At 40.0% G+C, this 24,307-nt stretch overlaps 2 protein-coding genes across 5 annotated transcripts in view; one reads left to right on the top strand and one right to left on the bottom strand.

The window, feature by feature from the left end:
- Positions 1 to 16,203, top strand: part of LOC140950158 (major facilitator superfamily domain-containing protein 6-like) — a 60,715-nt gene extending 44,512 nt beyond the window's left edge. For all 4 annotated transcript variants that reach the window (XM_073399348.1, XM_073399349.1, XM_073399350.1 and 1 more), the window contains 3 exons: positions 11,259 to 12,347; positions 13,718 to 13,991; positions 15,200 to 16,203. In XM_073399348.1, coding sequence (XP_073255449.1) covers positions 11,352 to 12,347; positions 13,718 to 13,991; positions 15,200 to 15,426 — 1,497 coding nt within the window. In that variant the 5' untranslated portion in view covers positions 11,259 to 11,351 and the 3' untranslated portion in view covers positions 15,427 to 16,203. The remainder of the gene's footprint in view (positions 1 to 11,258; positions 12,348 to 13,717; positions 13,992 to 15,199) is intronic.
- A 5,525-nt stretch (positions 16,204 to 21,728) lies between these two features.
- LOC140950984 (trace amine-associated receptor 9-like) lies at positions 21,729 to 22,847 on the bottom strand. The gene has a single exon (XM_073400199.1). It carries the CDS (start codon positions 22,669 to 22,671, stop codon positions 21,739 to 21,741), a length of 933 nt encoding a protein of 310 aa, XP_073256300.1. The 5' UTR covers positions 22,672 to 22,847; the 3' UTR covers positions 21,729 to 21,738.
- Positions 22,848 to 24,307: the final 1,460 nt, after the last annotated feature.

Raw genomic sequence — 24,307 nt, 5'->3', positions numbered from 1 at the left:
CGAAGGTTTCCATATGTAGCTACGTAACCAGCATTTTGAGAACCCTGTTTCAACTGTCACCTCTCAAAGCTCGTGTGATAGAAAGCTCGGAACTATGTCGTAAGTAGCTTGAGCATCAGGATGTAACACGGTCTTCCCCGGGGGAGGGAGGGGGGGCACCCAAGGAAAGTTAGGGAAGAGATGTAACGCCGAGGCCTTCACAACCTGACCCTGTTTAAAATTGTTTATTTTCACTATTCACTACCCTGTTTAAGACAAGATGTCTTATTTTATGACCTTGATTCATTTCTTTTCGCACACACAATTAAGTATTTTTTAAAGTAAGATCATGGTAAGATCAGATAGTGGTCTTTTCCTGTTTTTCTTGTAAGCAACGGCTTGATCAACACTTGATTAAAAGCAGTTAAATGAATGAAGTGTAGGGTAAAAAAGTTGAATGGTTAATATTAACAAACAAATATTAATTAACGAGTTTTTATGTTTGCTGAAGGCTCTCGTATAAACAGGCGACTGCTCTAAATATGTTCATCCTGGTTCATCACATGTTCACGCAGGGGATCCCATATAGTTTCGTAAATGATCATCTGCTATGGCGACCACTGCTTGGTCGGCTGTGATCCCTCCATTCTTCTGTCATTTTTTCTTTTTCAACCTTAGCTCAAACGTTTGTAAGAATGTCGAGGCTGCAATTTGCGTAATTTTTAGAATATTTTTTAAAGAATAAACCCGAGGCTGAGGTTTTGAAAAAGGTTTAATTTTGTGTGTTGAAAATCTGTTTATAATACAATACATGTATAAAATTATATGTTTTAAAATTGACCGGACGAATGAAATTATTCTTTTCTTTGAACTGCCAAACTAGGCAACCTTGAAACGAAAAAACCTGCACTGGCTATAGACAAATGTTCAATGTTAATGACAGATCGAAGAACAGTACATTTAATACATATATGTACAATATTTATAGTACGAGAGAAAATGAACTAAACCGGCACAAAAAGTATCCTAATAAACTCTTTCTTTTCTAAGACTAATGCAAGAATATTTTCAGCCTTAATTCGCCGGCAAAAAAAAACAAATCAAAGATAAAAATATTCCGCCCGGGCCGGAAAAACAATTCTTTTTTTAAGAAAGAGTGTATGGGGAAACAGAATATTGGTATTCGCTCTTGAACACCATAAGTGATATCGAATTTTTCAATTAACAGGTTTACACCCTTAAGCGAGACGAAAAGCATCTCCCCAGGGCTGACTTCTTCGTGCAGTACAAAGACTACAATATACCAAGAATATCGAGTTCATTCTACGCACAGCATGTGCGCCGTTATTTTCCCTGTAAATTACACACATCAGTCACTACTGCTTAAATAATCATGACGATGCCTTAGTTTGTTAAGGTCGGGAGCGTTGAAAGGAATGAAAGGCCAGGGTCACGCGAGACGTGCACAAAAGCATTACCTAGACTGACTCTACTGTGCCGGATAGTTCTGTGTTTTCCGCGTAGCATGGCGGCTTTGGTTGGGCACGCAAACAAGCCAAGCCTGGGGGCAGAGAAACTGCGAGGGGATTAGGGCGGGAATAACGAGAAACCCGCGCGCTTTGCGCGAGCTTTTGCGGCTTTCCCGCTCAGTAATGTGCCCGACAAAACCGTCATGCTACGCAGGCTACTTTCTGTGCCGATCCTGTACAGTATGAACTTGTCTGCAGGGAAAAGTCGTTAAATAATAATGACCGAGACCAGGTTTTATGAGCCCGAGAGACTGAGCCCGCCAACCAAACCCTTGTTTTCACTAAAATCGCTGGACGCCACAACCTAGTTGAGGTCATTGTTGTCTAAGGTCTTCCGTATTTTGGGCGGGCGAAGGTTGCCTGTTTATTTTCGTGTTGCTGGCCGCTATCTTTGATTTTATGATAGAGGAAGAATGGGGAGTGTAAAAATAGCAATCCTTTCGCCTCATTTTCAATTCCTCCTCTCTCTTTTTTAGTTTCAACATGGCGCTCTGAAGCGAGCAATTAGCCAAAACATCCGTGCGCCCGAAGAAGACGCCTGCATGACAGGCTAAGTATGAACGGCAACGGCATAGGAACTGGAACAAGTCGCTCATACGCATCGTACCGGAACGTTGACCGAAAGCGGTTTTTAGTGCACAAATCCTATCTCTAATATTTAATTTTGTCTCAGTGGGTTCCAGCCCTCGCTCCTACTCATTTACTTCTGCTACGGTAAACCTATCTGATATGTTACGGCGTGATACCGACAAGGCTGGCGCCAGACGGGTGATGTCACATCCAAACTTAAGGTGGCTCCGTAATTAATACAAGAGCATTTAGCTGTGACAAAGTTTCCGTCAGAACTTTTTGGTTTTTAACGCGATGGCTGCGAAACTTTGCAAAGAACAACAGATATCATTCGGCAATAATACGAAATATTCTGATTTCATTGATGGTAAATATTTCTTGAGAAATTAGCGCTTAAAAGAACCCTACTGTTCAAAGAAAATCGCGTCTAGTAAAAAAATTTGCTGATATTTTTTACTGAAATTTTTGGTATCGGCTTTAATTGATATAATAAATATGCCAGAAGAATTTCAGAAAAATCGTTGGAGCAGAAGTCCGTAACTAAAAGTAGCTCAAAATTCAGCTGTGAAATTGTTTTGGAATTTCAAAAATAAATTACTATCAGGTAGAAGGAGCCACCAGTTTGAATTTTCGGCACAAGTAAATTCAACGTTTGCTAATTCTTAACCAAAACTGCCAAGGGATATTTTAAAAATGTCGAGGAACAAGTCATTCGACGTCAGAGCAAAGTTTGGAGCAATTTATAGTGCTTTTAAAACTGAAAAGTATCTTTTAACGAATAGCACGATAGGCAATCGGCTTCTATTTTCAGAATTAGGAAACACTGAATTTACTTGTCCCGAAAATTGAAACTGGTGTCTCCTTCTTCCTGATACCCTAATTTATTTTTGAAATTCCAAAACAATTTCACAGCTGAATTTTGAGCGACTTTTAGTTACGGACTTCTGCTCCAACGATTTTTCGGAAATTCCTCTGGCATATTTATTATATCAATTAAAGCCGATACCAGAAATTTCAGTAAAAAATATCAGCAAAATTTTTTACTAGAGGCGATTTTCTTTGAACAGTAGGGTCCTTTTAAGCGCTAATTTCTCAAGAAATATTTACCATCAATGAAATCGGAATATTTCGTATTATTGCCAAATGAGATCTGTTGGTTTTTGCAAAGTTTCGCAGCCATCGCGTTAAAATCGAAAAAGTTATGACGGAAAATTTGTCACAGCTAAATGCTCTTGTATTAATTACGGAGCCACCTTAAGGGAGGCTGTATTGTGTCTACTTGTCTAAAAGTAATTTGTTGCCTGAGTACAAATATCTCTGCGAAAATATTGGAATTTCAAGTCAAAGGTGCAGCCATGTCCCCAAAAACTAGTCAGAGGTATGGTTATACCTTTTTAGGTGTTTTACTGAAAAATCGTGGCAATAATGCTGATCGTCTGAAATTCACCTCGTGACCTGCTAGGTATGATTTCATAATTAGTGAAAATGCTGCAATGAGATCACATATTGCCCATATGGGTCGTTCCATGTATTTCTAAGTTAACATGGATCACAGAAAAACAGAATAGCGTTAAGGAAATGAGTAACGCCCCGCTGTTATCCATACTTCCTCCAAAACAAAATAAATAAGTTTCAAACTACTTCTTTGTCGTGGCTTAAAAAATCGTCTAAAGACAGTTTGTAATGAAGAGAGACGTATTTACGCTATTCCCGTGTGCGGTCATTCTTTGTCTGACAAGCCTGGCAAAAAAAGGTCGTGTGGGAAACTATTATCTACAGCTTGTGCAATTTGTTGAAGTTGCGGGATAAGTCAGTTTTTATCCATGAACAATGGACATAACCTTGTATGGACTTCAGGGTGAAAAGAAAGTCATTTCTACAGATTGCCATTGGGGCAAGCTGAGGCTAGCGTATACTAGCCCAAAAGTGATTTCAACCAGCCCCAAAAACTTTTTGATGAGCAGAATTGATTTCACAGTTCTTCTATAATTTGAATTCCTCAAAAAAACTCCACTTGCCCGTCGGGCCAGTTAAGAACAGAATTCACTAACCCGATAGCAAAATCCGCTAGCCCACTGAGGGCTATCGGACACCACTTTCTTTGCACGCTGGGACTAGCATTTTATTAGACTCTTTCTCGAGGATCAAAAACAAGATACCGCGCGTTACCCTTAAAAAATAAGCCCTGGGGTTCATGTTTTCTAAAGGCCTTTAAGGGGCTTATATTCGGAGGAGCTTATTAAGTGAGGGAAATTGTAGCCTCTGTTTCATTCTCCTTGCGGCTCACCACTCATTTGCGCGCTCGGCAAACAAAACCACCACCAGCAACGCAGGTTAGGAAAATTCGCGTTTAAAATCAACTGGGCTTGGCTGGGCTTCCACTTGAAGGGACTGTTGTGCCAGCACTTTGTGAATGTATAAATGATAATTTTGGCGCATTGCCTGAACAGCGAATTTTGCTAAAAATGGAGTACGGCGTACATGCCAAAAATGGCCGTACAAAAACTTACGAACAATAGAATCTGCAGCCAAAAAAAGCCCATAGATACGGTAATTTATAATTCACACACTAGTTAAAACCGAAGTTGACTTCATAGGTAAGCTCAAAGTCCGTAGAACTTTTACCTGTATGAACATTCTCGTCCGAGCTTGTCTCTTTAGGTTCTTTTGTGGCATGGTTTACTTAGCATTTGATGAAAATTACCAAAAATAAGCCCACAAGGGCTTATTATTTAAAGAGGGAAGGGAGGGGCTAATTGTCGGAACTTTAAGGTAGTTATTCAAGTAAATGTTTCAGTTACATTAGCATAGACATTGAACAATTAAGGTAAAAAATCTAAGAATTTTGAAATCTAGGCCTTTTGCACCACGAATCGCGAGGCAGATAGACAATAGGTAATGAGAAAGGGACTGACAAAGAGGTTTGACTTGAATGGTTATACCTTAGGATTTCATCCACAGACACAAAAGTTAGAACTACATACAAAATAAATTGTACCATGTGAAAGTACTTCTGAAGAGGTTTCATTTGAACGGTAACACCATAGGATTTCATCCACAGACTCAAAAGTTAGAACTACATACTAAATAAATAGTACCATGTGAAAGTACTGCTGAAGAGGTTTCATTTGAAGGGCAACACCATAGGATTTCATCCACATACTCAAAAGTTAGAACTACATACTAAATAAATGGTACCATGTGAAAGTACTGCTGAAGAGGTTTCATTTGAATGGTTACACCGTAGGATTTCGTCCACCGACAAACATAGGGTCACCTTGTACCGCATAGTAGACAGAAACTTTAGAAAACCCAGAAAAGAACTGCTCGACAGCCTTTACCGGTTTGAATAGCAATCCTTTAGGATTTCAAGCTAAAGCTACATGCTAAAACATTAGCCAAGTACAGCTGAAGAGGATGTGTTTGAATGGCGATACATTCCATCCATAGACTTTATCGTTCGTCCAGAGTAACAAAAAGGTTAACAGAAAAGTGCTGCTCGTTATTTTTTATCGCAATGGTCCGGGATAATGGTATTCTGTACTTCGGAGGAAAATTTACAACTAATGATGTAGAGCCTACTAGAAAGAAGTGCTGAGTAACTTTCATTTGAACGGTGACTCCATAAATTTTTTTTTTACCACCTCAAAAGTTAGTACAGTAGAAGCTCGATTTAACGAAGGGCCAGAGGACTGGCAAAGTTTGTTTCTATATCGAGGTTCTTTTTCATACATTTTACTATTACTGGGGTCAAGAAAATTCTTCGTTATACCGAGGACTAAGTTATATAGAGATTCGTTATATCGAGGTTCCACTGTACTTACTTTTTTACAATAACTGATGTCTCCTAACCTCTGGTCTCGTCCGAGTAAAGGGTTGAATTATTCGCGTAAAATGACAGTAAATCATCACTTACTTTGCCTCGTGGAAGGTAAGAACTTAAAACGGCGTCCAAAGCTTTGCCACGTCGTGCTTTCAATCGGTCCTCTCGCGCTGCTTTAATACTGCGAGATTAATTTAATATGCTCTTAAATTTAAATTTTAAAAAATTAATTTACTTTTAATAACTTTCGTGCGAAGCTAATCATTTGCGGATTACCATAACGGAGTTCTGTCATAACAGGTTCAGCTTTGTTTAGTTTTCCAATTACTTACTGATGGCTTGTAAGTGCCAAAATCACAGCTTTGGAACAAATAAATATGTCTCCCGTACGGTTGCATACAGCAGAAAAAAATTCGAAAAGCTCTTAGGCTGAAGACCTCAACTGAGTTGGATTCCGCAAGTTCTTCCGTTTTGTACGTCCATTCTACCTTTTTTTGTATCTACTGTTTTATTTAAACCTTCTTTTTTGTTTTATACGGTTACAATTCATTTTTGTGTTTTGCTTAATTAAATGGCAAGCTGGGCCCAGTGGTTGAAATTCACTGAATATCATGGCGCAGCTACTTTATAATATTTTTTTATTGAATTTTCTAGATTAGAACTGATAGTCCGTATATTGTATTAAGGTTATCAGAAAAGTTCTGCACATTGGCATGAAGAGTGAGCTTCATTGGAAATGAATATAATGGAGCCTCCGGTGTAAATCGTGCGATCAGTTAAAAAAGTGTTTTTTGACGATCATTGTTTTCGGGCTATTCAAGCTTCAGTCATGACCTTTTTTAGCCGTCGGCTTGTTCTTTCTAGGGATTATTGGTAATTTTATTAATATTAATCCAAACTATTCCTCCATTTCAAATTGGCACAAATCCCCAGGCTAATTAGCCAGCTGGCGTTGACTAAACTTGGAAGACATTTGCAATGTCCTGTTAAATGACGTCAGTAGCACAAGCTATTACCAGGAAAAGGGATTGCAACCGAGAAGCCCCGGGGACGAGGCTGAGTTAGCTCGGTTGTTTTGGTATGGGATTCTTTGGTAGCATGGTTCGTACAATATTGAAAAGGTCTTGAATTTTAGTAGTCGTCTTGAAAAGTCCTTAGATTCGGTTAAAGTCCTTGAAAAGCACTTGATTGTTTTATTGGGTCTTGAAAAGTCCTTCAAATTTACTACCTTGTCTACGCCAGACACCCGTTTTCTGTAAACGTAGGTTTTTTGCCGAGGAAAACCTGGCTCATCCTCAATGTAAGAACTTATGAAACTCACGGGTAACGTGAAAACATTTTTGTGCATGAACAATATTTTATTTCTGTCTTTATTTCAAATGCTTTTTCTGTACCTCAGATGCAATTGCAAGTCATACCCAGTCATTTTGCAAAGTCTTGTTGCCGAAAGTTGTAACTGAGTTAAATAATGTGATCAACCATGGCTGAAGAAGTTAAAAAATCGTAAGTGACTCCATAACGTTTTTTAGCCAATAAGGTGTTCAAAAGAGGGTTAAATAATGCCTATTTATTGAATAAATCGTAGTCCTTGAAAACTGTAATTTGTCCTAGAAAAACCCTTGAAAAGTCCTTGATTTTTCTGAAGTTGTAGGAACCATGTGAAAATGGCGGAAAATTTCACATGTTTTGCGAAGAATAGATAACTGAACTTCTGCCTAAAAACATCGCAAAAAGAGCCTCATTCAATAATTGCTTATTGTTACTTGTGGGGCCTAGATTTGAGGGTAACGAGTTTATATCCCCTTAGCTGAAAGGTTACATGGTTCTATATTTGCACAGACTTTCTTCAAAGCTGTTGAAAACAATCGTTTTAATGTTGACAGACTTACAGAAAAAAGGTGTCTTGTTTTTTCACTTTTCTTCGTGGTTTAAAAACCACGGAAAAAAGTGAATTTATGGGCGAGTAGGGTTAACCTAATTATTAGTAGTGGTTAGTTCGCTCCCTCTGGCGTTAACGATGTCAAGACCATTTCTAGTTAGTCAAAACTAACCATTTCTAATGAGTACGTGGTATAGACCTCCCGACTCCCCGGTGAGTCGTTTTTAACGAAATTGACAAGGGGAACTAGGAATTTTTTTCTCTTGGGTGATATTAACGTTGATTTTTTTTCCAGATATGACAGGATCTAACGCTGTTAAATTAAAAAATATACTTGTTATTTATGACCTGGATTAGCTAATCACAGAGCCCACAAGAATCACTCTAAATTCCCGCTCTTTAATTGACCTTCGTATTACGAACTCACCTTAAAGACTGCAAAGTGTGGCGTTGTGCAACTTGCAATCAGTGACCATGCACTTATTTATATTCCACATAAGGCCCATTATCAGCGTACGGGTTCTAGGATAATCCGCAAAACCCGTCAAGTGAGAAATTTCCATAAGGCAAACTTCCTAAGGGACATACAGCAAAAGGAATGGCCAAATATATAAACACTTGACGATCCAAAGGAGATGTGGTCAACATGGAATTAAGGGTATGCTAATGGAATCTATTGACAAAGATTCACCACTTAAATCCAAGTGGGTTGGCAGCAAAAAGTGCCCATAGATTACTATAACCAGTTACGCAATGAAATCCGTAAATGAGATTTCTTGAAAGCTGTTATGGAATGCGAACGTTTGCCATGGGATCAATATAGACTAGCCCGGAACCAGACTGATAACGAAATTAAGAAGGCAAAGCGAAAATATTTCACTGAAAACCGGGAGTCTCTAAAAAAAATTATATACGACCAGCTTTGTGAGTGGAATTAAGGGTATGCTAAATCTATCGACAAACATTCACCACTTAAATCCAAGTGGTTTGGCAACAAAAAGTGCCCATAGATTACTATAACCAGTTACGCAATGAAATGCGTAAATGAGATTTCTTGAAAGCAGTTATGGAATGCGACCGTTTGATATGGGACCAATATAGACTAGCCCGGAACCAGACTGATAACGAAATTGAGAAGGCAAAGCGAAAATATTTCACTGAAAACCGGGAGTCTCTAAAAAAATTATATACGACCAGCTTTGTGAGTATCTTAATGAAAACAACATACTAACCCATTGCCGATCTGGATTCCACTCATTACACAGTACACTTACTGCGTTGGTCGAAGCCACGAATAGCTGCATGGTCCGTCAAAGTTGGCAATGGCCTTGTTATTGGTGTAATTTTTATCGACCTTAAAAAAAGCCTTTGACACCATTGACCATAATGTTCTTATACGGAAGCTTTACAAATATGGTGTTGATAGGAGTAGCCTCAAATGGTTTGAATCACAGCGACCGAAGCCAAAAATGCAGTATAAATGGCTACTTGTCAAATAATGCCCCAGTTTCCTGTGGAGTTCCACTGGGAAGTAATCGTGGACCACTGCTATTCCGTCTAGTTTACCTAATTTCCTCAATCTAGCCTATTCAAGAATGTTCGCCGATGACACTGATATATCCTTTGCTGCCAGTACAACGGCTGACCTTGGAAATGTCATAAATTTAGAGTTACGAAACCTCAATCGCTGGACTGATATCCAATTAACTATAAGCCGTCGCCAAAACTGAATTTATGATAATTGGGTCAAGTCAATGAATGTATGCTCTTTCGAATAATCAGATTAATATCGAGATCGACGGTAAACCGATCCAAAGAGTTGATGCAGCCAAATCTCTGGGTTTGCTAATTGACGAACACCTTCCATGGTCAAAACATTTAGACCATAAAAGTATGAAAATAACTTCGGCCATAGGCGCCCTTAAACGCGTAAGAACAGCTCTCCAAATATGCCAAGCGTTAATTTTACCCCACTTTGACTACTATAGCTCCGTTTGAGATGGACTCAGCGTCGCCTTGAGTGATAAGCTGCAAAAACTCTAAAATAGGGCTGCCAGAGTCATTACCAGGTCCGGTTACGATGCGAGCGCTAGTTTCCTTCTAAATAGGCTTCACTGGGACAATCCTGCCACACGTTGAAAGAAGCCAAAGGCCATATTAATGATTAAAACAATAAATGGGCTTTCCCTTGGGGGAACTCCCATATGAAAGGGGCAGGATGCTCGTCGTCTCGCTTAGGGGTGTAAATTTCAGATTTTGGTCGCGCTTAGGGTGTTCTGGGCAAAACACCATTATATTTAGCTGCAAAGGTCTCTTTTAGGGTTGCACTAGCCTTGGCCAGGCTCTCAGATAGTATAGTGCGACTTTTCCGACACCACCATCTCGGAGCCTGGAACAGGCTAGGGTTGCACTCGAAGAAATATTTAAAAATTGTACATTTTCAATTCGTTTTATTTACTCGATTTATGTAATCGAAGTTTAAAATGATCGCTTTTAGGGGTTGGGCCACGCCCAGATTGGTCTCCTTTTGGGGGTTTCAAAAATTTCCGACGAGCATCCCCGCCCCTTTCATATGCGAGTCCCCCCCTGGGGGGCTTTACCCCGTGTACCTGCAGGATTTATTTAACTTCCGCAGTACTATGTATAACCTAAGAGATTCCGAGATTAAACTAGACTTGCCCAAACCTCGCACAAACTATCGAAAACGTAGCTTTGGCTACAGCGGGGCGGTCCTGTGGAATAGCTTGCCCCTTAGCTTAAGGAAATTGGACGCTTTAAAGGGGAAATTCACTGACATTACAACAACAATCAGTCAGGCTCCCACACGGCAATCCTGTAAAAGGGATATTACTTAATCAGTTTTTTTATTGTAATACTGAGGATTTAACCGTGTATAAATAAAACCCCAGTAAAGTAGGAGCTGCTCGTAAGGTGTTTCCTCATTGATTGGTTGCAGAAAACAACAACACATCCTTGTTTATCATTATTTCCCACTGTTTCACGGTTAGGGTATCGAACCAATTGGCTCTTAGGGTTAGGAGGGCTGCTACATGACTGTATGTATGTATTTATGTTCGCTATTCGATGTAGCTGTTTTCTCGTCTAAAATTGTGTAGCAAAATTTATCTTGCACACAAGCTGTCAATGAGGATACACCACAGACCCAACCCGAAAAAAGTCTCATCAGTATGCATGTCTTTTAAAAAGAGCAAATGTTTCATGCATTTTTTAAAACATATTAAATATGCATTTCAGTGTTTACTCTCGGCAAGGCAAACAGTGGTCAGTTCATTTTCAAAGGTTCAAACTTTGATCCGTAGTCTAATGTTTATTTATTTTGAATGTTGTCTGATTGATTCATTGAACGGAAATTTTTGTCAAGTTCAATACACATCAAGCTGTATTAATATTCACTCTTTTATAAGCACTCAACACGCGTTTGAAATTTGCATAATCTTTTCAATTTCATTTCTTTCAGCCCACGGTATTAAGTCGATACATGTACACGATGGCGAGAAACTGAACCATTTATCTGCTAATCGCCAAGGAAGAAACAGAGACTGCATGAGAGATGGAAGAGAAACAACTCGAAAGAAAACGCTCTGGGGAAACTGATCGTGGAAAACAAAATTTTCTTCAAAGATTACGTGGAATTAATGCATGCACGCCTGAACGGCTCAACTATAAAGTCTTATTCTTTGCTTGTTATGCTGCATACGCCTGCTTGTATACTTTCATCCCGCTGTATTTTAAACAGCTGGGCTTATCAGCCTCGCAGACCGGAATCCTTATTGGTCTTCGTCCTTTGTGTCAAGCGATCGGGGCACCCTTTTGGGGAATCCTCGCTGATAAATACAAAGCTCGGAAACTGGTCCTGCTTCTCGGTTCAACTGCTTGGCTGATCAAGAACCTGTTGATTCTAGCCATTCGGCCGAGTCATGAAGTTTGCGTTGCAAAGCCTTTATCACCTGGAAATCAATCTCAGTCGCTGTATGCGGTCGCGCCGTCGAAGGATATAGCTATACTGTCAATTTCAACAGCCACAAGCATCTCTCATAACAAATACAAATACTTTGTGCAAGTGGATAACGATGAACTCGCGCGTATATTCTATATTTTTCTGGCGCTCGTGCTCGTGGGCGAGCTGTTCGGTTCCATAGTTCACCCTCTTTTAGATGGATGCGCCGTCGATTACCTGGGTGATGAGAGGAAATCATACGGGCGGATTCGTCTGTGGGGTTCCGTGGGAATGGTCATAGCCAACTTGATGGCCGGCCTTTTAATCAATCATTACGTTTACCACTACTGCGGGCAGACTCGTAAGGACTATGCAACTGCTTTTTACCTATTTGCTGCTTTCATGGGGGTAACGATCCTTCTTCTTTTTTTCGTTAAAATCGTGTATTCTGAGACACCAAAACAGTCGCTAAGAGATATCAAAGAGGTGTTCAATTCTCGCCTTAAACTCTCTTTCTGGTTTGTGGCGATTGCTTTTGGAATGAGCGGTGGATTTCAAGGCGACTTCAATTCGTGGTTTCTTGATGAACTTAACGCAACATCTTTTCAGGTAATGAATTGTGATAGTGCAGAATGTCGTTAAATGTAAACAATATAGGTTAACCGGTGCCTGCTTCAAATGGTGTCTGTGTAGTGATTTAGTTATCACTGAGAGCGTACATTAAAGTACACTCTAAATCAGAAAGATCTGTTTCAGCCCTAAAAATAGGGCCGTTTCGGTGAGTAAAATACAGTCCTATTTTTGAGTCTAATTTGGCTTCCTTAAATCAGGGCCAATACAGTCCAATTAGCTAGGGCTGATTTGACCCCAGGGCTGAAATGGGCCCTACCGTGGGCTGGAATAACCTTTTGATTGAGCTTTTTTGGCCTAAATTGTGTTCAAATGGCTCCAGGAAGGGCTGAATTAGACTTTGGCCAGCAGGGCTGAAACAGATCTTTTTAATTTTCAGTGTAAGTTAAATTCTTTAACGTTCTTTAAAAGTAACCTTCCAAACAAAGTTTTCATCAGGGTAAAGGCAATTAGTTTAAACATGCTCTAGCCGGCGTGGCAGGCGCGCAAGGCAGGCGTGAAAGGTGTTCGAAAGGAAGGGGAGAAAGTTGGTTATGCTTAAACGCGATGGGCAAGATGGTTCCCTTTTGGTATATCGCTCTCGCGTGCGCGCACGTGCTCGCGCGTCCTTCGAGCCTCGCGCACCTGAATTTTCCCCTTTCTAAATCCCTGCTAACTTATTACGCCTCCCTCCTCGTGAGATTACGGATTTGACAAATGAAAAACACACCTAAATTTCAGTATAAAAGAAAATCGAGGGGGAACCCCCGGGGGGTACTCCCTATTATGGCCTATACCGGGAGGCTCTACCCGAAAGGGGTACCTTTTTCAGGCTGCATGAATACGAAAGGGTAGGAATTTTACTCGCAGAAGTATATGAAAGGGTGGGAAAATCTGTCATTTGGGTCTGTGAAAGGGCCTAAAAGGGCTAACAGATGAATTTTATGGCTTTATAAAGTCGAGAAAACGGGTTTTGTTTGGAGACTGGTTCCTATTTAAAAGACCATGCATTTACAGCAGTTCTTTTTCTTTGCATCCCTTTTTAAACAAGGTATGTGAAAGGGAAACCATTTTTCAATAGAAGGTATAAGGGGCACCTTTTTCGTGAAAAATGGTATATAAAAGGGTAAGGGGTTGGACCTCGGGGCAGAGCCTCCCCGTATAAACATTTGTTGAGTGCTCCCCCGGGTGGGAACTTAAACTAAGTTGAACAAACACCAGAAGCCCATTATGAGCTCCTGATGTCATCTAAGAGGCGCATAAAATTCAGGTTTTCCTCAAAAGATGATGATTTTCACATCCTCATGCATGGCACGTGAGACAAAATCTTTTCCAATGTGTTTATCCAATTTTTCGTTCTATCCTTCCAGGTAGGGTTGGCAGCAGCCTTGCATTTCACCACAAGCGCCCTGTGTTACTTCGCGGCGAACTATTTCCTGGAAATGTTTGGATATTTCAAAACCATCGCTGTCGGGATGGCCTGTTACTGTATAGTGTTCATATGCTACTCTTTCACCCATAGCCCATGGGTGGCTCTCGCCCTCTTTGCAGTAATCGGTGGAGTATTTGCAGTCACGTGGACGGCGTGTGTAGCATACGTAGGATCAATCTCGACTGCTATTGGTTTAGGAGCAGCAGCACAAGGTAAAGACAACGCAGTATAGCTGAAGAATGCAATTGCCTGATTTCAAACCGAGGGAGGCTGGATACGAGTCTGTTTATTATGGGATAAGCCACTCGAGATCGACAAAATCACAAAGACGAAAACGAGATCTGCAAAATCCTCATGTTTTGCGTTTGTTGGGCCTATATGAACGAGATACAGCCATTCAAAAACTACAAAATTAACCAAGAAATATGGACGTCCGGCAATGCGTACATCTCTTAGTAATTTTTCAAGTGTTGTAATAACTGTATCTTTATCAGTATTGGCTCGATTAACACCAAGCTTGAGAATTTTCCTTACCTCAGTGAGCTTTTCCTGGCTATATCCCGTGTTTTTTACCCCATAATACACGGACTGTGCCCAGTCGTCTTTCTCGGTTTGAAATCAGGCAATAACACCCATACCTAAGGGCCGAGTACAGGTCAGTCACACTGTTGCGAGTACCAATTATTTCCTCTTATAGTAAAATTCATCTATGCACATGCAGTATATTTAAAATTCTATCAGAGTTCTATTCGTCAATATTCTGTTGTTCGTTGCAGATAAAGCTCAGATAAGTTCTCCACGTGTTTTCCTCCGAATAAAATTCATAGATCAGGGTACTTAGAACAACCCCACTGGTTAGTCAGGTGTAAAGTAAAAAACACCCTTGTTTATATTTTGCTGAGGGGACGGGGAATGCGTCGAAATTTAAAGCGCAAGTCCCCATAGGCCATTTGCATGATGGCGTCGTTTTTCCTCTCTTTTTTATTTTTGTAAACTGAGCGAAGTGTAAAACAACAAAATCAAGAAAAACAACGAGATTTCACCATTTTGGAAAGGTCCCACTGCGTTGTTTGTCTCTCTAGCAACGTGTTTTTGTACCGTTAAGTTTTAAACATTTTGGATTAGTTTTTGTGATATCCGGTATAATGATAATAACACTTTTTGAGACCTTGATAATTAAAGATAACACAAAAACCGAATCTATTAATCGTCTATTATACACTGTTTTTAGGAAAATAACGAAAGCACAGCGTCGCACGGAACACACTTTTCGCTGTGGTTAGAAATAATGCACTGCCCACTCAACCTGCATTTTTGTAGGTTGCGCTGATTTAAAAAAAAATAGCTGGAGGTTCTTAGCCAATGAGAAGACAGATAGTAGGTACAATTTATGATAAAATTATTTTTTCTCATTTTACAGGTATTCTGAATGGACTGTTTGTAGGTGTTGGTAACGGATCTGGCACCATGCTTGGCGGTTTGCTGGTCAGCAAAACTGGAATTCGTGTAGCGTACAGACTGTTTGCTGCTTTCCTCACCTTAGTAATGTTATTGTTTCTCGCTTGCCAATGGCGGGGAGAAAACAATGATGATAAAACATCGTATCGAGCGCTACCGAACAAGGACGAGGAGGATTCTAATGAGTAGTGATAATCGGCTGATAAAGTTCTCTTTTCGGAGACCTCTAGAGTTTACCAATTTGAAATGGCGCTCCCGGGACGTTTATTAAATTGTAGGGGTTCAAGAAGGGACTTTCATCTTGATAAATAAGAGGCATTTCAAATAATTATAATAATAAATAATGATGACTGTTTATTAAGACTCATTGCAGCAATATACAGAATGGCTGAATTACAGAGCTATTTACAAAACATATAATACTAAAATATAATACAATAAATACAATAAATACTAGAAAATATAATTGTACAAGCCACTAGGTATACTTATGCGTGACAAACTCTTGCGTGCGCTTGGTCCTACAGGTAGGACGCGTGGAGCGGCTAATGCCAGATCTAAGATTATAATTATGCACAACCTCCTCCTGTTTGGGGAGCATAAAATGCAAGGGGTGATTCTCATTCCGGAGTCTATCAATATAAACCTGGCATAGATGGGCGCGTCTGTCACTTAGAGCTGTTAAATTAAGGGCATTTAATGCCTCGTTGTAACTCATTAAAGGAAAAATGATGCGCATAGCCCTTTTCTGAATGCTCTCAATCTTATAAGATAGAAAATCTGGTATATTTTGCCAGACAGGGGCAGCATATTCTAGAACAGGACGAACAATGGTTGTATAAACCTTAGCCAGTGAAGCTGGAGGTGCACCACATTGCTTAAGGACCCTTAAAGAGTAAAGCCTCCTGTTTCCCTTTTGCACTATAACTTCTACATGATGGTTCCATTTCAGGTCATTACTTACATAAACGCGAACTGTAGTAATCTCAACAAAGCTAATATGCTTTCGGAAAAAAATATCCATAGAGTTTATAGAGAAACTGGTATTCAGACCATCTATTGAAAGCGGAGCAACAAGTGTACGAAAATTTGGTTATCTATGCATTCCAGAAATTTTGGTTCTGAAAAAATCGTCCGTTAGTACGTCTGAACGTCCACCAATTCATGTAAGCCAGAGTGAAATTTTGCATTTCAAGCACCCGCACGTTTCGGCGGTAAATCACATACCCACAAGAACAACAAAGCCGAGTCTTTCTTTCGACCAAATTTTAATGTCTACATTGACGTGGATAAGTGAGAAAGATCTAGAGCGAGAGATGAAAAACAAAGGCGACCAGTTTCGTTGGAAGGAAACACATGAAAATTGTATAGCAAGAGGGAGAAAATGAGAAATGTTAGCAGCCACCACAGGCGGCCCAGACGTAGTATGTGTCACTGAATGAATAGATCCACATGGACAAATTAATGCGATGAGTCGTCGAAACTCCCATGGACTAAAATAGTCTAAAAGTCAAAATATAACAAAACAAAGCAAAGATACCTTCAACTGAACGTATCCTTGTCTTTCCTGGCCGGTTTAAGTGGCATTTTGTTGAGTTTTGAAATTGTAGGTACTATCCACTAAAGAAGAATTAAAGGCTGGCTACAAAACAAACAAGACCATCTCCACGCGCCTTCACACGAAGCGCTATAAATTCGAGAATAATCGACGAATCCGCTCCAAATAACCATCGGCTAATCTGCAGGTAACGTGTGCTCCTGCTTCTGGCTCGCTTGCTCCACAAAACCCATCGCAACTGCACAAGAATTGCTCGCTCATCAACAACCACTGTTGACCTTTACGCATCGATATGACCGCAAACGACCAGGTTTAATACGCGACGTGAATATTCAAGCTTAGCGATCGCGTCCGCGCAACAATGCAGCACTTGCTATGGGAGGGATGGTACTATTGCTTCCAGGTCAATCAATCGGGAAAATAATATTGAAGCCCTTGTAATTTTTAAAAAGATCCAATTTGCCCAAGGAGCACCGAACAGATACGAATCTCATAGCGGAGCTAAAAAAAATGAGCGGCAGTGGAAAAAGTGAACAAGAACACGTACCACATTTTCTCCTTAAAAAGTGAAAACCAGGAAGTTTTCTGGACGTTTCACGTTGCAGTCATGCAAATCAACGGCAAGGAAATGTACTAGAAAGTGTGCTGCAATTAGACCTATTGTTGTTTTTCACAGTTCTGGTCAAGGGCATCCAACTTTTAATTTTTCACATTTCACTCACCAGGTTAGGCTATTTTTCGTAGAGAGTAAAATGGAATCCTAAAATTTTCGGATTCAAAAATGTGATGAAAGAAGGTATCTGAAAAATTATCTCCTTCGTAATACGTTAAATTGCATCTAAAATTTTCGGGAAAATAATTCTTAATTCCTCGTAATTTCGAAAAGACTCAAGTTCCTCTAGAATGGCCGAACACTGAGATGTAAATTTTATAGCGTCACTTAGAATGCATTTCTACAGAGCTAAAAGTACTTTATGAATAACTACAGAAGTGTTTTCAATTGAAAGTATTTGAGGAAACAGTCGTTGGGTGGCCCTGTCTCGTTGCCTTCTCCGCTTAGTATTACACGATATATTTTATATTTAATATGAGCAAACTATAAATCATTAGCTTCGCTTTTAGCCCTCCTGACTAAATTTATGTAAGCGCTGTTTAGAATGCATTTTTCGATCAAAAGTACTCTGGACAGCCTTAAATGTGTTTTCAATGCATTTAGGGGGAAATCATCGTTGGATGCCCCTGAGTTTTGAGAATAATAATAATAATAATAATAATAATAATAATAATAATAATAATAATAAAAGATATCGCGCACATAAATTTTACTTTACGATATCTTCAGCTGTATCTTCTATTCAGCTGCATAGCGGGGGCCAGATTTTGCCTTTTTCCTGGGCGGAAAATTCTCGTCCTCCTTCACCAGTTTGGACGACATATTATGGAGTAAGACGTTGTTAATCTAAGAAAATAAGTCTGGTAGAGTCAAGAACCTATGCAAGCGGCTGGACGAACAATGTGACAGCAGCTGAGACAGCGAATGTTAGAAGAATTCGAACTTGAAAACCAGGGCTGCCCTGTTGAAAACTTACGGACGGTCCCGCGATCGCCTTTTGTTTTCTGGTCAAAACTAACGCAGCGAACCTTCGGTCAGTCGATTGACCTAGAAGCAATAGTAACATCCCTCCCATAGCAAGTGCTGCATTGTTGCGCGGACGCGATCGCTAAGCTTGAATATTCACGTCGCGTATTAAACCTGGTCGTTTGCGGTCATATCGATGCGTAAAGGTCAACAGTGGTTGTTGATGAGCGAGCAATTATTGTGCAGTTGCGATGGGTTTTGTGGAGCAAGCGAGCCAGAAGCAGGAGCACACGTTACCTGCAGATTAGCCGATGGTTATTTGGAGCGGATTCGTCGATTATTCTCGAATTTATAGCGCTTCGTGTGAAGGCGCGTGGAGATGGTCTTGTTTGTTTTGTAGCCAGCCTTTAATTCTTCTTTAGTGGATAGTACCTACAATTTCAAAACTCAACAAAATGCCACTTAAACCGGCCAGGAAAGACAAGGATACGTTCAGTTGAAGGTATCTTAGCTTTGTTTTGTTATATTTTGACTTTTAGACTATTTTAGTCCATGGGAGTTTCGACGACTCATCGCATTAATTTGTCCATGTGGATATTAATATATTCATTCAGTGACACATACTACGTCTGGGCCACCTGTGCGGCCACCAGGGTGAGAATGAGCGGCAGTGAAAAAAAGTGAACAGGAACATAAAGCCCCGAGAAAACGGCGCAACAATGTTGGATGTTACATGTTGCGTCCGTTTGCACACCCTGTGCTTGTTGTTGCGTGTTGTTACGTTTTGTTGGGAATTGTTGCGCAAAGTTTGAAACCGCTCAAACTCGCCAACAATATCGGGGGTTGTTGCTTCCGTTTGCACGTAGCTTAAAACGTGTAACGTAGCCGTGCAAAACAACGGTAAAGAAATGTACAAAAAAAGTGTGCAGCACGTGCAAAGTTTTTTTTTTTTTGCTAAGTAGACCTATTGTTTTTTAATTTGTTTGTTTTTTTGTTTTACCCTTTTCGTTACCGTCCCATCATTACACGATTTTATATTTTGTTTGAATAAACTACAAATATAAACGAGAGCTTCGCTTTTAGCCCTGGCTAAATCTAAATGTTACATCTAGGCCGTCTAGAAATCCATATCACTATTTAAATCTGAACCTCGATGTCAGAATCCTCAATCTGATTCAGGGTCCACAGCGGTCGAACGAGTGAAATTTGCAAATATTAAGCGAAATACTTCAAAGTTAAGGTTGCTACTTTCAATATCGAAAGTTTAAGGTAATACTAACATCCTGTTAGTTTACTAAACTTTTTAAAAGTTTACTAAAAATGTTCTAAGTGATTGAAAACCGATGCTGACGTTATTATCGGCGCCATTTTCAAACATGATCCTCTTTTAGCGCGAAGCGTTTTAAGCGAAAGAAGCTCACAATTTTGAGAAAAATGGAAAGATAGTTATGTTGACTAACTGATTTATACACCTTTGCCCATTTTTCTCTAACTGGTAAGTGAAATCGCAGCAATAAAAAACAAAAATAACGATTTAGACGTTTGACCGCGGTGGTGATTCAGGGTCGTTTCGCTGTCATCGTTGCCCTATCCCTTCTTTGTTCTTGACATAGGACAAGATGCAATGCCCAACCTTCGTTAATCAAGCAAGAAAATGACTAAAGTGAATGATTTTGCTCCTTTTGGCTATCTCCTAGTATTTTGGAGGGGAGCATCTATTAGACAGGCATCTAAAACAACCTTAAGAAGCGTAAGGGAGGCGTTTATTTGAGATAGGGCGTCTATGGAACAAGTGAGAGCTGGGTACATCAAGCGAGAAGCGCGAGAAGGGGATAACGGGATGGGACTCAAATATCCCCAAAAACAAGTGGGGACGAGGCAGATGCGGATTGGCCTTCCGCTCACACGTTTTCTGATGAAACGTCATCGAAAACGCAACTTTTCAAATACGCTTCCAGAGTGAAAATCTGTGAAGACGCCGTTTTTTTTTATTTCCGTGCTCTTGTGACCGAATGAAAACGACTCCAGTTCCCTTCTCCAGCGTCTCTAAAGTGGCGAATGACTTAGCGATGAAAATTAAAACTTCCGCGCTGCATGAAATACGTTGGAAAAGACAAACACGAGAATTGAATTAACATTCAAACAATTTGTATCACCCGTTGCGGTCTTTGTACTGAAAAAACACTTTTATCCGTTTCACTGGATGTTAAAAATGTTCGAGTCTTTTCCACTGGAAAATTGAGACAGGAGGGTAATGATAGTTACAGGATTTAGCAAGAAAAGCAAGAAGACTTTTTTTTAACGCCCTTGATATATTTTAAGGCTGTGAGATTTAACAAACATCCCCTCACGCCACTGGGAAAACATGCACCTGCGATCTTTGCAGTAGATATCTGTGGGAAAATATTGAAAGAATCAATTGTATAACGAAACAAAGATGAAAAAATAATTGACCGAGAAAAGTTTTTTTTTGTTTATAGAAAGCCAGGGAAACTTTCTCTCTTTCGCAGAAAAATTAAATGCGCTTTTAGAGCTCTTGATGAATTGCCAGTTGTTGCCAAAATTTGATGACTAGAAGACCAGTAAAATGGAAGACTTTATTTATGCAAATCGTAATTTGGTTGTGAAATCTTTCAATTAAAAACGTAAAAACGTAATTTTTAGGTCGTTTAGAAGAAACTGTCAGATAGCAGAAAGAAATCAAAGCCATCTTCAGTAAATTTCGTACAACTTTTAACAATATCCTTGTAGGATAACATCTAACGCAATTTTTAGGTCGTTTAGAATGAGCTGTTAGGTATATAGCAGAAAGTAATCAAAGCCTTTTTCAGTAAATTTCGTGCACTTAACAATGGGTTGATGGGTCAACACTAACGTCAAACATCCATTCAGACTATTATTATTTCTATTTTTAAGCGGCATTTCGGAAAAGAGTGTTTCAAGCAGTTTTAAACGACCTTAGTTTTCTTATTTTATCCTAATCATCTGAAATCAGTTCGAATCAAGCCCGTACCCAGCCACCATTTTCCACAGATTCTCATGCAAATCCTGCCTTCAGTAGAGTGAAATAACGACCACAAGTAACTACAGCCTGATATATCACACTGATAAGTTTTTTAATCTCCCGAACACTTCCTGGGTCTTCTTTGAACTTGTTATGAAATATGTGGTTTCATGTACAACAGACAATTTAGGAAAAAAGGCATTAAATCGCAATTTTTTATATAGTATTTGTCACTGAATTGGTAACTGAGTTTGAATCGTCCTCAGTTCACTTAGCCTTTCTCTAAGTATCCGTTTTTTCCTGAGTTAGTCACTGGTTTCATTTCCTCACTTCATCCTTATTGACCTTACAGAGTTTTCATTAACCCATTTGGAGTTTAGTGCAGAAACGCCTGAACACTTGTTTGAATGCGTGTTTATAGTCACGATTTCTCGCTGCGTAGATCCACGGATTTACTGCCGAGCTGCTAAAGGAGAACAGTGCCCCCCAAAACCAAAATCGAATAATACGAACCTTTAAACATTCGTCCTTCGTAAGGAGCTGAATGCTTACAATAACCATGCTTGGAAGAGCCAGAAGAAGATAGATTCCGATGATGATTCCGACTGTATTCGCGGCCTTTCGGTTTCGTCTCGCTTCTGCTACCCCCGAGACTTTGGATGGGCCAGCTTCGGAGACCATCGTGACGGTTCGTGCTTCAGCTTCAATCCTACGATGGTGGTGATTCGCTGTTTTGTAAATATGATAGTAGCTGTAGCTTATGACCACGAATGGAAGGGTGTAACCGACGAAGGCCACAGTTATCCACAGCTTTGGTAAATCGATTGGATCTGTGATGATCAAACGAAGACAGGCAAAGGAGATGGAAAACAACCAAATCAGAACGATAGAGCAGTAACAACGAAACAGTGTCATGGTTTGTAAGTAGCAGTACGCATTTGTAATGGCTAAATATCGATCGAGACTTACTGCTGCCAAATTAAAAGTAGTTGTTATCAATGTTTGAACGGACATAAGTTCTGCAACTAACGTCAAAGGATGTCTGTTTTCCCAAATGTTTAAAACACTCTTCGTTACCCACAACGGACAGATGATGACGCCTACAAGAAAATCGCCCGCTGCCAGCGATGCAATGAAATAGTTTGAAACCGTGTGAAGTACGGTCGTTTGGTAAACAGCGAGTAGAACTACGAGATTGCCGATGATGGACATGAATCCAGAGACAGAATGGAGCAAAGCCAGAATTACTGACGTGGTATATTCAAGATGTCCGGAGCACTGCTCGGTCATCATGGCAAATAAAATTTCTTCGTCTTCACTCGTTTGGCTGTCGTTTTCGATTTTGACTTCCCAGTTAATTTGGAGTAATATAATTTTAAAGAGAGCTAGTGGAAATAACGCTTCGGGTGCCTGTAATGCCTGTAATATCTTATGGCCTCAAGCTAACATTTCCCGATCCAACCCTGCCGATTAAGATTAGTCAAGTTTCTTATATGGTGATCAGCCACTCAAAAAGCAGATGGTTCTTCTCATTGGGCGGCCGTGACATGTTATTTACAAACCGTGCGACATATTGCAAACTGATTTCCCATTTAAGGGGAACTTGCAATTAGCAGTGGTTGGCCCATAGTGTTCAATTGCACGGAGAAGCAGTTTTAGAAATTCTACTGTTCCTACTGAGGTAGCTTTAACTTGATGTGGCTTTTGAGATATCCAAGGGATCATTAAATTGGATGCATGTACAAATAGCTTCAAGAGTCATCACTAATGTGCCCGATTAGAATTTGTTATCATCACGTTTTTCCGCTTTCTTAAAATTGATCAAAAGCTTTCTAGGTTTTAAATTTGCCCGTGACTATAGAACCGCAAATTGCCCACAACCCAGGGAATCGATTCCGCAAAAGGCTAAATTGCCGCATCTGGATTTAAAAGCTGTACCAAAGTGGCATAAATCGATGACCTAAGTCCAGGGTTCCTCAAAATATCTTGACGATACATCTAGGTCCGCGGATTATGAAAAGCCAACTTTTTCACATACAATAAAATCGGGTTTGTATGAACGCATCATATACAAATGCCACGAAAGGTTGAATTTACACATGCAAAAGGACATGGACATTAAGGTAAAAGTTTTTCTTCTTTTTCTTTTCTTCTTCTTCTTTTGTTTCTTTTATCGCATCTGGATTTAAAACCTGTACTATAATAAAAAGGCGTTAATCGATGCCCTAGGTCCAGAGTTATTCAAAATACCTTAAGGATACATTTAGCTCCGTGGTATATAAAAAGCGGTCATTTAATTTACAAGTCTCATACGATCGGTTCAGTGTATTTACGCTCTCATTTACAAAAGGTTGTATTTACAGATCCAATTGAAAATGAAAGTTGGAAACTTCAAATGACACAATACGGTTGCCCTGTGAGTAAGGTCCATTCAAACAAGGGAGGGGGAGGAGGTAGAACAAGAAAAGGCTAAATGGGTGAAATTCCTTTCTCCCTAACAGGGGTACCCAAATGGATCTGTTCCCCAAATTTATCGTGTTCTTCAGGGAAATTTTTGCTGGCTGGAAGATGTGCAAAAAAAAATATTTGCTTGGAAGGAAAGTGTTGCGGGAAAAAAGATAATTCAGGGTGTCTGAGGGGATTTGATGTCTAGAATAGCCGCTTTGGGTTATTTGTCATAAGCCTTTTCTCTCCCCTCCCCTCCCCTCCCCTCCCCTCCCCTCCCCTCCCCCACTGAAGGGGTGAATTTCGCCCTTAGGCCACAGCCATTTTCCTGCCGAACGCCCCCCCCCCCCCCCCCACCACCCAACTGAAAGGTCTGAATTTTGCCCTACTACAAACTAGAGACGTCTGCTGGGAAACTTTCCAGTAAGTCAGGTTGCAGGTTGTAGGTGCACCTTGCTAGCTGGGAACTCTTCCATCAGTCTTG

Source organism: Porites lutea, chromosome 10, assembly GCF_958299795.1.
Source record: "Porites lutea chromosome 10, jaPorLute2.1, whole genome shotgun sequence".
NCBI lineage: Eukaryota > Metazoa > Cnidaria > Anthozoa > Scleractinia > Poritidae > Porites > Porites lutea.
The sequence above is the reverse complement of the archived record's forward strand: the minus strand, read 5'-3'. Positions and strand labels throughout refer to the sequence as shown.

What these genes read in the sequence shown, in the direction of transcription:
- LOC140950984 (XM_073400199.1), bottom strand. Translation starts at nt 22,671, where the DNA reads ATGATGACCGAGCAGTGCTCCGGACATCTTGAATATACCACGTCAGTA.